The 12,394-nt window shown below is 34.7% G+C and overlaps 1 protein-coding gene across 1 annotated transcript; it reads right to left on the minus strand.

Moving 5' to 3' along the window:
• Positions 1-4,625: 4,625 nt before the first annotated feature.
• Positions 4,626-10,373, minus strand: LOC124646033 (transcription initiation factor IIB). Its single transcript, XM_047186050.1, has 5 exons — positions 10,307-10,373; positions 9,983-10,093; positions 9,104-9,404; positions 8,046-8,402; positions 4,626-7,328 (listed from the first exon to the last, which is right to left on the minus strand). The coding sequence occupies exons 1-5, from the start codon at positions 10,321-10,323 to the stop codon at positions 7,167-7,169; spliced, it is 948 nt and encodes a 315-aa protein (XP_047042006.1). The 5' UTR covers positions 10,324-10,373; the 3' UTR covers positions 4,626-7,166.
• Positions 10,374-12,394: the final 2,021 nt, after the last annotated feature.

A 12,394-nucleotide genomic window follows, 5' to 3' on the forward strand; every position in this document is an offset into this window, starting at 1 on the left:
TCAAATCAGCTCCAAACCTTCACTGTTTACCAGTACCCTCAAAAATACACTCACATGTCTGGTTATGACTCGATGCGTGCCTACAATATTCAAGAGTTGCCCTCGATTTCTCAGGGTGTCCAGATCCTCATCAGATCCTGGTCATCCGGATTGGCACCTTCCTTCTTTATGAAATGTCTTTAACAATAAAAACTAGCATTGCAACCTGTACAATCCTCTGAAACTGCTTGTCTTTTATATTTTTCAAACGATCCTGGACATTCGTCTCCATGGAATTTTAATAAAATATTTATATTCAAAGAAACGTCATACCATTCTCCACGATTTAAAACTACTTTGGTTCATGTCCGCCACTTTTTACAAAGCGGGTCAGATATGCCCCATGACCTTTAAGACATAATTAGTTATTTTCAATCAGATTTCTGAATGATGACTATAAAATGTTGTAAATAAATAACTTCAATAAAATAACTTTTACAAGGTACTGGCCTACTATTTTAGTTATATTATAAAATAAAAAATATTAACTATTTTGACTCTCACGAAATTACCATAACTATGATTGTTCTAAACTGAACGGTTGGCGCGAAACTCACTTTTTACACGCTTTTTATTAGCTTCACCTGTATGTTTGTATGTTTGTAACCGACTTCTTTGGGCGCGATTTTGACCCACTTTAAATGGCCAGATTTCGTTCAAACTTTGTAGATTTATTGAGGACCGATGACAATACACTAATTTGATAAAATTATTCCATTTTTAACCGACTTCCCAAAAAGGAGGAGGTTACACATACACATCGATTACTCCGAGGTTTATAGACCGATTTACGTGATTCTTTTTTTGTTCGACTCGGAATAGCTGGCAGTTGGTCCCATAGTCATCAGGTTAGGATCTGATGATGGAAACCCTGAGAAATCGAGGGCAACCTTCAAAAGTTGTAGGCATACATAGGGTAAAAACTTGACACTCAGGTGTACGCCTAAAAGCACTATTCAACTGTGAAGATTTGGAGCTGACCTGATGATGGAGACCAGAGAGGGTCGAGGGAACTCGACAACTGAATATGTAAACTACCTCGTGTTTGGGCTTAGATTATTCGTATTGACAAGACCTATGCAACAGTGAAGGTTTGGAGCTGACCTGATGATGGAGACCAGAGAAAGTCGAGGGAACTCGACAACTGAATATGTAAACTACCTCGTGTTTGGGCTTAGATTATTCGTATTGACAAGACCTATGCAACAGTGAAGATTTGGAGCTGACCTGATGATGGAGACCAGAGAAAGTCGAGGGAACTCGACAACTGAACATGTAAAATACCTCGTTTGGACTTATATTCTTTGTATTGATGAGAACTTCCCACATGTATGGATAGTGACAACTATTCGTATCACTGAAAAGCTTTGAATAAATAACCTTTTTACAAAAAAATTAAACCGACTTCCCAAAACACTAAAAAGCAAAAAAAAAACTAATTTTAGGTGCACCGGCCTAGAAGTCGGTGGCAAAATTAACTTAGTAACATCCATTAGACACCGACTTCTAGGCTTTTCAATTTGCAAAATATGATTTTTGTTAATTTACCTATATAATTTTCATCTATAGTCGATAAGGTAAGAAAATTAATTAAAATTTTCTAGAATTTTTCTCTACAGTCGATAAGGCAGGACTCGATGTAAATTTTTATTTCCAATAATTATCTTTAGCCGTTTTCTCTAATATTGACAATTTTTTGTATACTAAAGAGAATTTTAATTCTACAAAACAAATAATAGTTTTGAAACAAACTAAAAAGTAGAAAATAAATAATAGTTTAAAAAAAAACTAAAAAACACGCTTTTTATAGAAAAACGAACTAAAAATTAGAAAATAAATTTTAATGGATTTAAATTAAGAAAACAGTGTTAAAAATTTCAATGAATATAAATTAATAATAGTATGAATACAAAAAAAATATTTTAAAAAAGCGTGGGGTGCTTTTAAGATATTATCGAAATGAAAATCACTGTACTCATATCTGTCAATAAAATATTTAGAACTATTGACACCATGCACCCCACGCTTTTTTAAATATTTTTTTTTGTATTCACACTATTATTAATTTATATTCATTGAAATTTTTAACACTGTTTTCTTAATTTAAATCCATTAAAATTTATTTTCTAATTTTTAGTTCGTTTTTCTATAAAAAGCGTGTTTTTTAGTTTTTTTTTAAACTATTATTTATTAACTATCATTTGTACGGAACCCTCGGTGCGCGAGTCCGACTCGCACTTGGCCGGTTTATTGTAAATATCTCCTAAAATATGAATGTTGCAGTTAAATTCGCTATATTTATTCAAACTAGGTTACGTTACCCATCGATTAGTACTCTAATTAAGCTTAAACCTACTTTTAATAACGAGAAAAACGAAATTGTATTTTAGGCATATTGCCGTCCGCGCGGCCTACTAAAAACGACTCTAACATATTATTGAACCTACTTTCTAGTATTTTTTTGTCTTTTTTCGCTGTAACAAATTAAAGACTAATTTTCTATACACATTAGCCTCTATTAATTTAAGGCGGCCAACTTTCCGAAAACTGAATGCGGGACTTAACCTTTCGTGAAAAGGGGGGGGGGGGGGGGGGGGGGGGGGATTGAAAAATGATCGGACGGAACTGATAAAATAAAAACCGTAAGCAAAAAGCTATAATTTAACCTATCAATATCGTGTCACAGCGTGCACTAATGTCTTATTTTCAAAATCATTAGGCCTCACGAGTTCAGTAATAAATAATAATAATAAGCCCCGCAGGGCATCTGAGGCGGATGACGGGGAGTAGCGACCCCGCGGGGCTATATATCCGAGTGCTCCAGGGAGAGTATACTGTCCCCCATCTCCGGCCTGCCGGAGTGAAGCATGACGGGGGATAGGTCTCCCGCCTCTTGGCTTGCCTTCATCGGCCGGTCAGAGTGGAGTCGCTAGAGCAAGGTTAGTCCTGCTCGGAGGTAGGTGCCTCGTGGTAAGTGGCGAGTGGGCCGGTGATGCTGGACCCACAGGGAGCGCGTGATCTGCGTTTAAAATCTGCCGAGGTATCCTCACCCTTCTCAGCCGCTCATGTCCCTGTTGCCCACTTGTTGCTTTTCAGTGACTGATTCCCGGGGGGCCAGTAAGTGAGTTGGCGAGTCTCCACCTGCCATTTTAACATGTATTTAATACATTGTCATCGGCAGGTGCCATAGTTCCCGTAGTTTCCCCATTCCTAGTCCATTAGCATCCCATCACAATAGCCCAAGTAGTTTTCATCCATAGTTAGCAATAGTTTAGCACAGAACCGGGGATTGTCCTTGGGTACATTTCTATAGTGTATACAGGGATAATCGTCGGTTTTGTGTCACCATTTCATTAAAGTTGTCTCAAAAGGGCTTCAGCGTGTTGGCTTCGGCCCCACGTTCGCCTCCCAAAAATCCGGGACTCTATAGTCCCGAGGTCTGGAAGAGACATACATATAATAATAATGTCTGGACACATTTTCACACACGGTCGGTTAGCCCCATGGTAAGTTATTAATTAACTTGTGTTACAGTAGAAATAAAGAGAACGAGATTATATTATAGGTAATCTGTGTGTAGAAAAATAGGGATGCGGGACATGCGGGACGCATACAACGTTTTGCGGGACTATTTTACTAATAATTTCAAAACGGGATTTCGTCAAGCATTGCGGGACGGTCCCGCAGAATGCGGGACGGTTGGCCGCCTTATATTAATTTGGTACCTACGGTGATATACTTACCTACTCATAACCTGAAAACTTAACATTGCATAACTTTTTGTTTATCTACGTTTTGACCTTTTTTATTTTTGTAACAAATTTAACAAATAAAGACCTTTCTTTTGATGTATCATTCGTCTATCTGCATTGTATAGTTTCTGAGTAATCACGGGCGATGACTACGGCAAGTGGCGGTTCTAGCGGCCAACTGTTCTTTGTCATAGCGTCTTGTTTTTTTTTGTAACAAATTCAGGAAAAGAGGAGTGAAAAGTAACAAATTACTACTAATTCCTGGCAAAGTTTCATCAAAAATTATGAGGTGGCCGCGCGGTCGAAATGGACACCAAAATACGCGTAGATAAAGCTTGTTCCTTATGTTAACTGCCAAAAATTTTGCAGATTAAATATATTCTCGACCAAAAGCAGTAACCAATTTCTGACATGTGATAGTTAACTACAGAGCAGTGAAAATATAAATGTTTTACTTACCTTTTACTATAGACAGATTTATTTTCGATTGTCCGAAAATACTTAATCGATTAGAAACATTCTTTCACTGTAGGGATGCTACACTATTCTCGGAAGACCTTTGCTATTTTTTATTCGGAAAACATGCTTACTTTTAAAAGGTTCATACAACTATCAGCAGTTTGGTATAAGTGTTTCAGTAATAAAGCTCTCTTGCAATAAGTTTACGAGTCTGTTGTCTACAGGACACAGCTGTTTCTGCCGATCAATGGTCTTAAAAACTCATCGGAAATTATATAGAAGGTTCGTCGAACAACCAGGTTTCGTTTTATTTTCTTGAACAGCTAAATTATATTCAAATAATAACCAGTATTAGGATAAGTAATAAAAAAGTAATTTCACTTAGTATACATTTATTTTGTGGCGTTATTCATAATTACTAAATTAAGGCTAGTTACATTACACATACATTCAAAATTAACGATACATCTTTACAAAAAGTTACAGTCGGCTATCATGTGGAACTGGCAACACTACGAGACCAAAAGATTCAAATTAAGAAGAAAGAGATCATATTACTACACAAAAAGTCCTTTAAAATTATATAAATATTTCGGAGATGTGGCATTGTATATGTATAAAATATATCCTCATATGATACGATAAATACGAGCCTTTTAATCCACAAACAACATTTATATGTATAATAGTTGCCAGATAAAAAAACAAACGGAACTTTTTTGTGACAGTATGATTATATTGGCCCTATATTTCAGTAGTGATAAATTTTCTAAAGTACAACATTAAGGCAATATGAATATGTATATTTATATCAACTTTTCTATCTAAAATATGGTCGATTAGTAACATTACACTCGGTACGGGCATCACATAGTAACTCTTACAAAATATAATTTATATTGTTATTCCAAAAATGCATATAACTCAATAACTAACCTAGGTAGACATGAAATTAATTTAGTCTTAATCTTCTGTTATTGTTTGTTTAGACCTCGTGTTCTAATACTAACAGTATTTTGAATTATTTGGGGACAACTAGATAGAAAAGAATATGCAGAAATCCAGTTATAAGCTCTGTAATATAGAACATTTTACTGGTTACAGTCATACGGCCAGTTTCACGGGTTATTGACAAAGTCTCTGATCAATACCAAGACAATAACTTTGGGTTTCACAAGTCCTGAATAGCAATATCTGGCAGAAGTAGTAATCAGCGTTTATCTGGCAGATAGCATTAACTATCAGATAACTAACTGACACTTTATCTATAACTAGTGTAGTGGGCTTAAGCATCGCCAATTAATTCAAAATACTTGCAGTATAATTATGATTTCCTTAAACGATAATGGTGGCTCCTTTTGCATACATATTTGTTCAAATACTTTGATTTCTATACCAGTATAAAATGAACTCTATTCCGATAAGAATCGAGTATATTTTGCATAAATGATAGTGCCAGGATAAGAATAAAGAGCAATCAATGCTCAGGTACAATACTTTAAGTATTTTATAGAACGTTTTGGGCAAACTTTAACTATATAAATTAAGTAAGAGTTTTAATTAAACTTGAAGTATGTACGACACCTTAAAAAATCATTGTAATAAAGGATTGGTCAAATCACATTCACAATGCTCATTGCATAGCAGTCAATTCTTTTATGATGATATCTGACAACAAATTAAATAATCAGCTTTAATATATTCCCATAGTATCGTTATTGTTTGCCCAAATATAAATCTAAGGTGGTTCTACAAGAAAAAATATAAGATAGTTTATCGAACTAATGACCTACAAGCTATGCAGATAATATAAATTATAAATACACAACTGTCACCTACGTAGAAATGATACTTAGAAATCACATAACAAGCCATCACAACATATTTTTTTCCAACACTTACAAAAACTACTTATTCATACAAAAAAGGAAAAATTCAACTTTGAAAATGTTAATGAATTGTGCTAATTTAGATATTTTTAACAAGTGTCAGTCTACATTAATATGTCTCCTGTTTTATTTGCAAATTAATGAATATTAAATAATTTATTTTACAAAAGCTCTCAGTAGATTATGGCGTTACGATAAACTGCGATTATACTTTTTTTTAGTTTTTGTTTCTCGCCTTATAATTTACGAAACATCTCTACTACTAAATAAACCGATTTTTAGTGATATTATTTTTGCTGATAAGTCTTTAAAAACTTCGCAAACTCACAATCATCCGCCATTTTTTGTCTTTTTCTTATCAATCTTCATCACCTCTAAATTACAGTCCTGTTAGTCCTATTCTTCAATACTATTAATATGCATTTATGAATCTATGAAATGTGTAATAATAATAAATGTTTTTTTTTTAGATATTGTTATCGCATACACCTTTGCTTGCAGCAAGTCAACTCTGTTAACTGTTTGTCACTTATTTTTGTTAAACACTGTATTTCTTTTTTTCAATAAATCTTAGTAAGTATATGATCAGCTAATGAATATAAATACACAGTTTTTTCAAATGATATGATCACAAACATAAGAGCTTAATAATATAGACAGATAATATGGGTAATGAATATGCATAAAGTAGGCTCATTTTACGGGTAAATTAGTGTTACTAATGCTGAATAACTCAACCTAAGGTAACCATTGGGGTTACCCTACTGGTTTGAAGTTTTGATAGTGTAATTTACCATTTGTCTACATGAACAAATGGCTGTCTGAATAGCGCTATTTATTCCTACTTTGATTTATTTTACCAACAATACAACCAAACAACTCAATAAACCAACAAAAAAAAATAGGACAAAATATCACGTCAAGGATTTTCCCGCGCAATTTTTTTTTTTCAACCATAGTCAGTGTGCCTGACCTGTCAAATTCACTTGTATAACCTTCTTATATCTAACAGGATATAACGTACCTATTACATTTGTGGGAGGAATTCTATGGGTGTTGAGAACTTGAAGTCCTCGGGGAACAACTTGGCTGCGAATGGGTACATCAGCTTGTAAGCTTGACGGATTGTGACATCAGCAACGCCGGCGATGTCACCAATTTCTTTCTGGCTGCGTTTGTCTTCTGATGCCTGGAATTGAGGAATTTTATAGTTATGTTAAGGTTTTGGACTTTTGTATTAGTTCCCTTATTAACTGGAAATATCTTGGAACCAATATGACAGATTAGGCTTAATCTTTATTGATACATAATCTGTAAACATGGAATAAAATAATATCACACAACTCCTTCAGAGTAACTGAGCGTAAGATACTGCAGCCAATACAGATAAGGAGAATTAGACATCTTTTTTTAGACAAGAAAAATAACATCACAAAACTCAAGTGATCATAGTATTCTTGAACTGATAAGTTGTAACACCTTATCAAAACAAATAATTCCCAAATCAAAGTCCAGTCTAACATAACAGACCAATCTACTATTTACCTTGATTTTATCTCTAACCTTGTCCTTCTAAATGTTACATCAAAATAATATAGCTTCATGGTCAAGAATTTGTTCACCTCAAGTAATATGTAAATTCTAATATGCATTTTATTTGTTTGCGCTCAGCGTTTAAAATTACCACTGATGTGTGAAGGGCAGATTTGATTATAGCAAAAAATTAATAAAATATAATTTATGGACAAGAGTTTAATTCAAGGTGCAGTTATTTATTTTTAGCTAAGTATTCCTGCAACTCTGTCATATAAATTAACTATTCTTGACAGAAGCACAAAGAAAATCTTAATTGGAGCAGTCTTTGTAAATGAAAGACGCCAAAATAAAAACTATAAGTAATACAAACCTGTGAAGCCATGTAAATAGCAGCAGCAGCCACCGAAATGGGACTGCGTCCAGACACAATATCCAGCTCTCCCGCTTTTCTTGCAATATGTGTAGCAGCCCTCTGTACCGAGTTGGGCAGTCCCAAGTTTGAGCAGAAACGAGACATGAAGTCTGCTGTAGTGATGAGCTCCACAGAAGTTTCCAGAGCCTTGAGGATGAGTTTGAAGCACCTGCCAATCTCCTTCTTACTGATTTTGCTGACGGCACAGATTTCTTTGAAGGTACGTGGTACCCCTTCTTGACGGCACGCAATGTAGAGGCAAGCAGAGGCTATCGCGTCATTCGCTCGGCCCTTCAAGTTTTTACCATCGTGCACCTGAGAAAGAGATTATTAAATGAACTATGTTAGACTGTTTTTATGCCGAATCTTTCTGGTAGTGAGTAGAAATATCATAGAACCTAGATTACGTATTCTATGATGCAGAACTCAGAGAGCCGCTTTATTGGTATTCCACACCAATTGATACTAAAATTGAAAACAAGGCAGAGGGAATAACAGAAAAGTTATATTATCTGAATCAACATCATAATAAAATTTCAACATATTCCTTTGATTTATCTGCAAATGAACCATGAACGTAGCATGTTAAATAAAATAACCATAAAAAAATATCAGTAATTTTTATAAATACATTGTTTAATATTCATGTATATGCAGATTATTGTTTAAATCAAACTGTAAGTGAGGTCAACATTATGTATGACAAATTAACATAATAATGGAAATACTTGAAAATTGCCCTTATCCATGACAAACTTTGTTTAAATTTATGATTACTGAAACCATATTATATTAAAAGAGAAGTTTGTACTTATCATACATTTTTGCATGAGTAAATACAATAGAGTTATCCAATTCAATCAAAAGATGAAATATAAACATCAATTCAATATGTATTACATCAACAATTTCACTCTCGGACAGACATGATTCAGTTTGTTTCACAAACATATGAAACCTGACCTTGATAATGCATAAGAATATTTTGTAACTTACTTAAATGTCTGTTACCATACCTGTTTAAAGAGATTGTTGGCTCTGTCCACAATAGTTTTCGGTAAATTAATCCTGTCTGCCATAGTACTGATTTCCCTGAATGCATTAATCAGTGCCCTGTCTGTGCTGCTAATGTTTCTCCTGTTCTGGTACTTTGATACTCCGAAACTGTCAAACGAGGCATCCCCTCGACCTGGTCCGATGATGGTGGATAAGTCTCCGCCGGAGAGGAGAGGATTTTCCGGTCCACCAACACGAGATGGGTCTACGCCGGACTTCTCGTTGCTGAATGTACGCCATTCTGAACCCACATCTATGACTCTGAAAATCAAAGTACAGCCTTCTTAAACAACATTTTTTTCTAGTACATAGACAACATTGTATTGTTCAATGAAATAAACTCATTATTGCATGTTAATTACTGTTTTGTCCTAATTCCGATGGACATACCACATCAGAACTGTGCAGTATGCATAGATAAGCTGTTTAATGAGTAGTCACAGGGTATGCAAATTATGTCCTTTAGAACTATAAAAATAATCATACCACACATGATTATAGAGCTATGTGCAATTTTGTGGAACATTATTATTTGTACATTTAGTTTTTATATTCAAAAATATTTGTTTGAAACTACAATTGTTGACAAAAGTTAACAATTCAAATGAACGTATGTGTATGTGTGAGTGATACAGCTTAATTACTTCTCTGTTCCTATGCGCAATTCTCAAGTTTCCACATTGCACAATTAGTCAATTATTTATTGACCTCGAAATAATAGAAATCAAATACATCACTCGCATTAGTTCAGCAACTTTGTTATTATTACGACATGGCATCAGTGGTGGAAAGCTCAGTGCGTTTCGTAAATATTGCCAAACAAACATTTAGCTACGTACCTGTCGCCGACTACCAGCCCGCATTCCGAGCATATCATGTCCCCGGCCCTGTAATCCTCGATGAGCGGTGCATCTGGGTGCGCATAGCACACCACCTTATTCGCCTCAATCCTAAAACCGCAAAAGAAAGTAGGCTCATCATTCATCAACAAGTAGAAATCAAATCTTTGGGAAACAACTTCGCAGTGGCCTCTTGCTACATGTAATTAGCACCATCGTTAACTTACGTAATATCATAGTAAATATTAAATATATTCGGCTGTACAATACATAAATAACGTCGATAATAACGAATCAGGAATAAAATAAATTAGGAAAACAGACCTCGACGTGCTCGCCATGATTGATTGTCAAGTAGATACCATAAACAACTACAGAACTTTTTTACGAGTTGGTAATGTTTGGCGCAATGGTACCATAGACAAAAAATCAAGCAAGATATTCTCGATATATTGAAAGTTGCCTTTTCAATACTTAAAAATGTTCTTATGTTTAACAAAATTAGGAGTTAATTATGCAGGTTAGTAGCACAATGAAACAAAAACTACATATGCCATTATTTAAAAAATAGAATACTTCTCATCTGCTTCATAAAAATAAAATGCAGAACCAAGTCTGTTTCATTCTGCAAATACTGCTGACACGAGCAGTAGTTGCGAATACAATTTAATTTAAATAAATAGGTATTATGCAAATATGCATCAGAGTCAGTAGGTACTTTGTCATAGTGACAGGAAAATACAAACAATATGTCATGTCTGCTACCGAAAGTCAAGGTTTCTCAATCGTCAATTCGTCGTCATTCATGGTCACCAAATGACTTACCTAATTTAGCAGTAACTCTGGGATGAATAATAAATAAGTAGCCTTTGGAAGTAGGTAATATTGAATGAATACAATGTGTCTTTTTATTACAGGGAGTTAGTTTTATGAACATTGGTATATCGATTTCAAGGTTGCAAACTGCTGGCTACGGGTAATTCCCCTATGTTTATCGACCGCCTCGTCTAGGGGGCGCCTTAGTCACATCAGTAGCAGATCTAGCGTAGTGGTGGTAGCCGTTTTACCTGTGACATCACACTTATTACTCCCATAATATACTCCGCCTATATACTGCTTTATACGCTTTCTTTATGTATCCCTCTAAAATCATGTTGTGTAGTCACCATATGTATAACTTTTGTATTCGCGATATGTACTTTCTAATGTACTACCCCTATGTAATCCTAATCTTATGTACTCCCTCGTGTACCTAAATGTAATAAATGTGAAACTATTTGTTTTTTTTAACAGTATTGGATGGATGTGTGTGCTCACAACCTATTTTAAGGGCTGGATCCGCCCCTGAGTCTCATGCGTGCACCATGTTTCCACTGCATACACTTATAATAATTTATAAACTAGCCTACACAGGCATATTGAAGTAACATCTATGTAACGTAATATACTAGTTTATCTGACATAACGCTTACCCGATATACCAACGATATCGTAACAATTAGCGTTAGCCACAATATGATTGCAGTAATTAACTAAATACTTAGCAAACTTGAATTTCTTTACAAATATATGATGACGTGTTGAGAAGGCAGACAGATAGAAGTGATGTCAACAGATAGCGTAACAATTGAACATCGCAATGTCATAATCCGAATGAAAAAAACTGCACCGCGATTTCGGACACGTTTTCTAAGGCAGTGGGTCAATGAGTAATATCGCATTTTGAGCGCTATTGGCAACCTTAGCCGTTGATTTAATGTATTGAATGTTACTTATTTATAATAAGGTCAACCTTTTTGCAATATGAGGTCATCGGTATAAGTTGCCGCGCTAATTTATTGTAAAAAAATCATTCGTGTTTAAGAGTTTAGGTACTTGTGATTGATATTTTTATTTATTACTTAATTGCAGAGCAATGTTCCAAAGGTGGACATTTGGAAACTTAGCATGTGTTTCTTTTCGGCTATCTAGCTATGGAAATTGACCTTAAAAACAAACAAAGGTCCAGTTCAGATCCTGGCCAACGGTCGGCATTATTGTGAGCATTTCACAAATATGAACTAAAACAAGAAATTAGGCCACCAATTGAATTACACTTTGTATTTTCACAATTCCAATTACGAATTCTATTTGTCTAACTCTAAGTAGGTATGCTACGCGTTACCTAATTAATTAAGAGTTACTCGTAAGTATATTCAATTCGAGCCAAATAATCATCAAATTTGATGAAATACCTAAGACACTTAATTAATTTTAGCACATACCTACATGCATGAATATGCATGAATGGAGACTTTCTTGACCTCAGCCGCGTCTTTACCAGTTAAGATCATATTTAATTGATAAATAAAGTTTATTTCCATTCAAAGATTTATGTTTACCAACTGATTTCCATGTTTTAATCTTATTGCA

Source organism: Helicoverpa zea, chromosome 3 (assembly GCF_022581195.2).
Source record: "Helicoverpa zea isolate HzStark_Cry1AcR chromosome 3, ilHelZeax1.1, whole genome shotgun sequence".
NCBI lineage: Eukaryota > Metazoa > Arthropoda > Insecta > Lepidoptera > Noctuidae > Helicoverpa > Helicoverpa zea.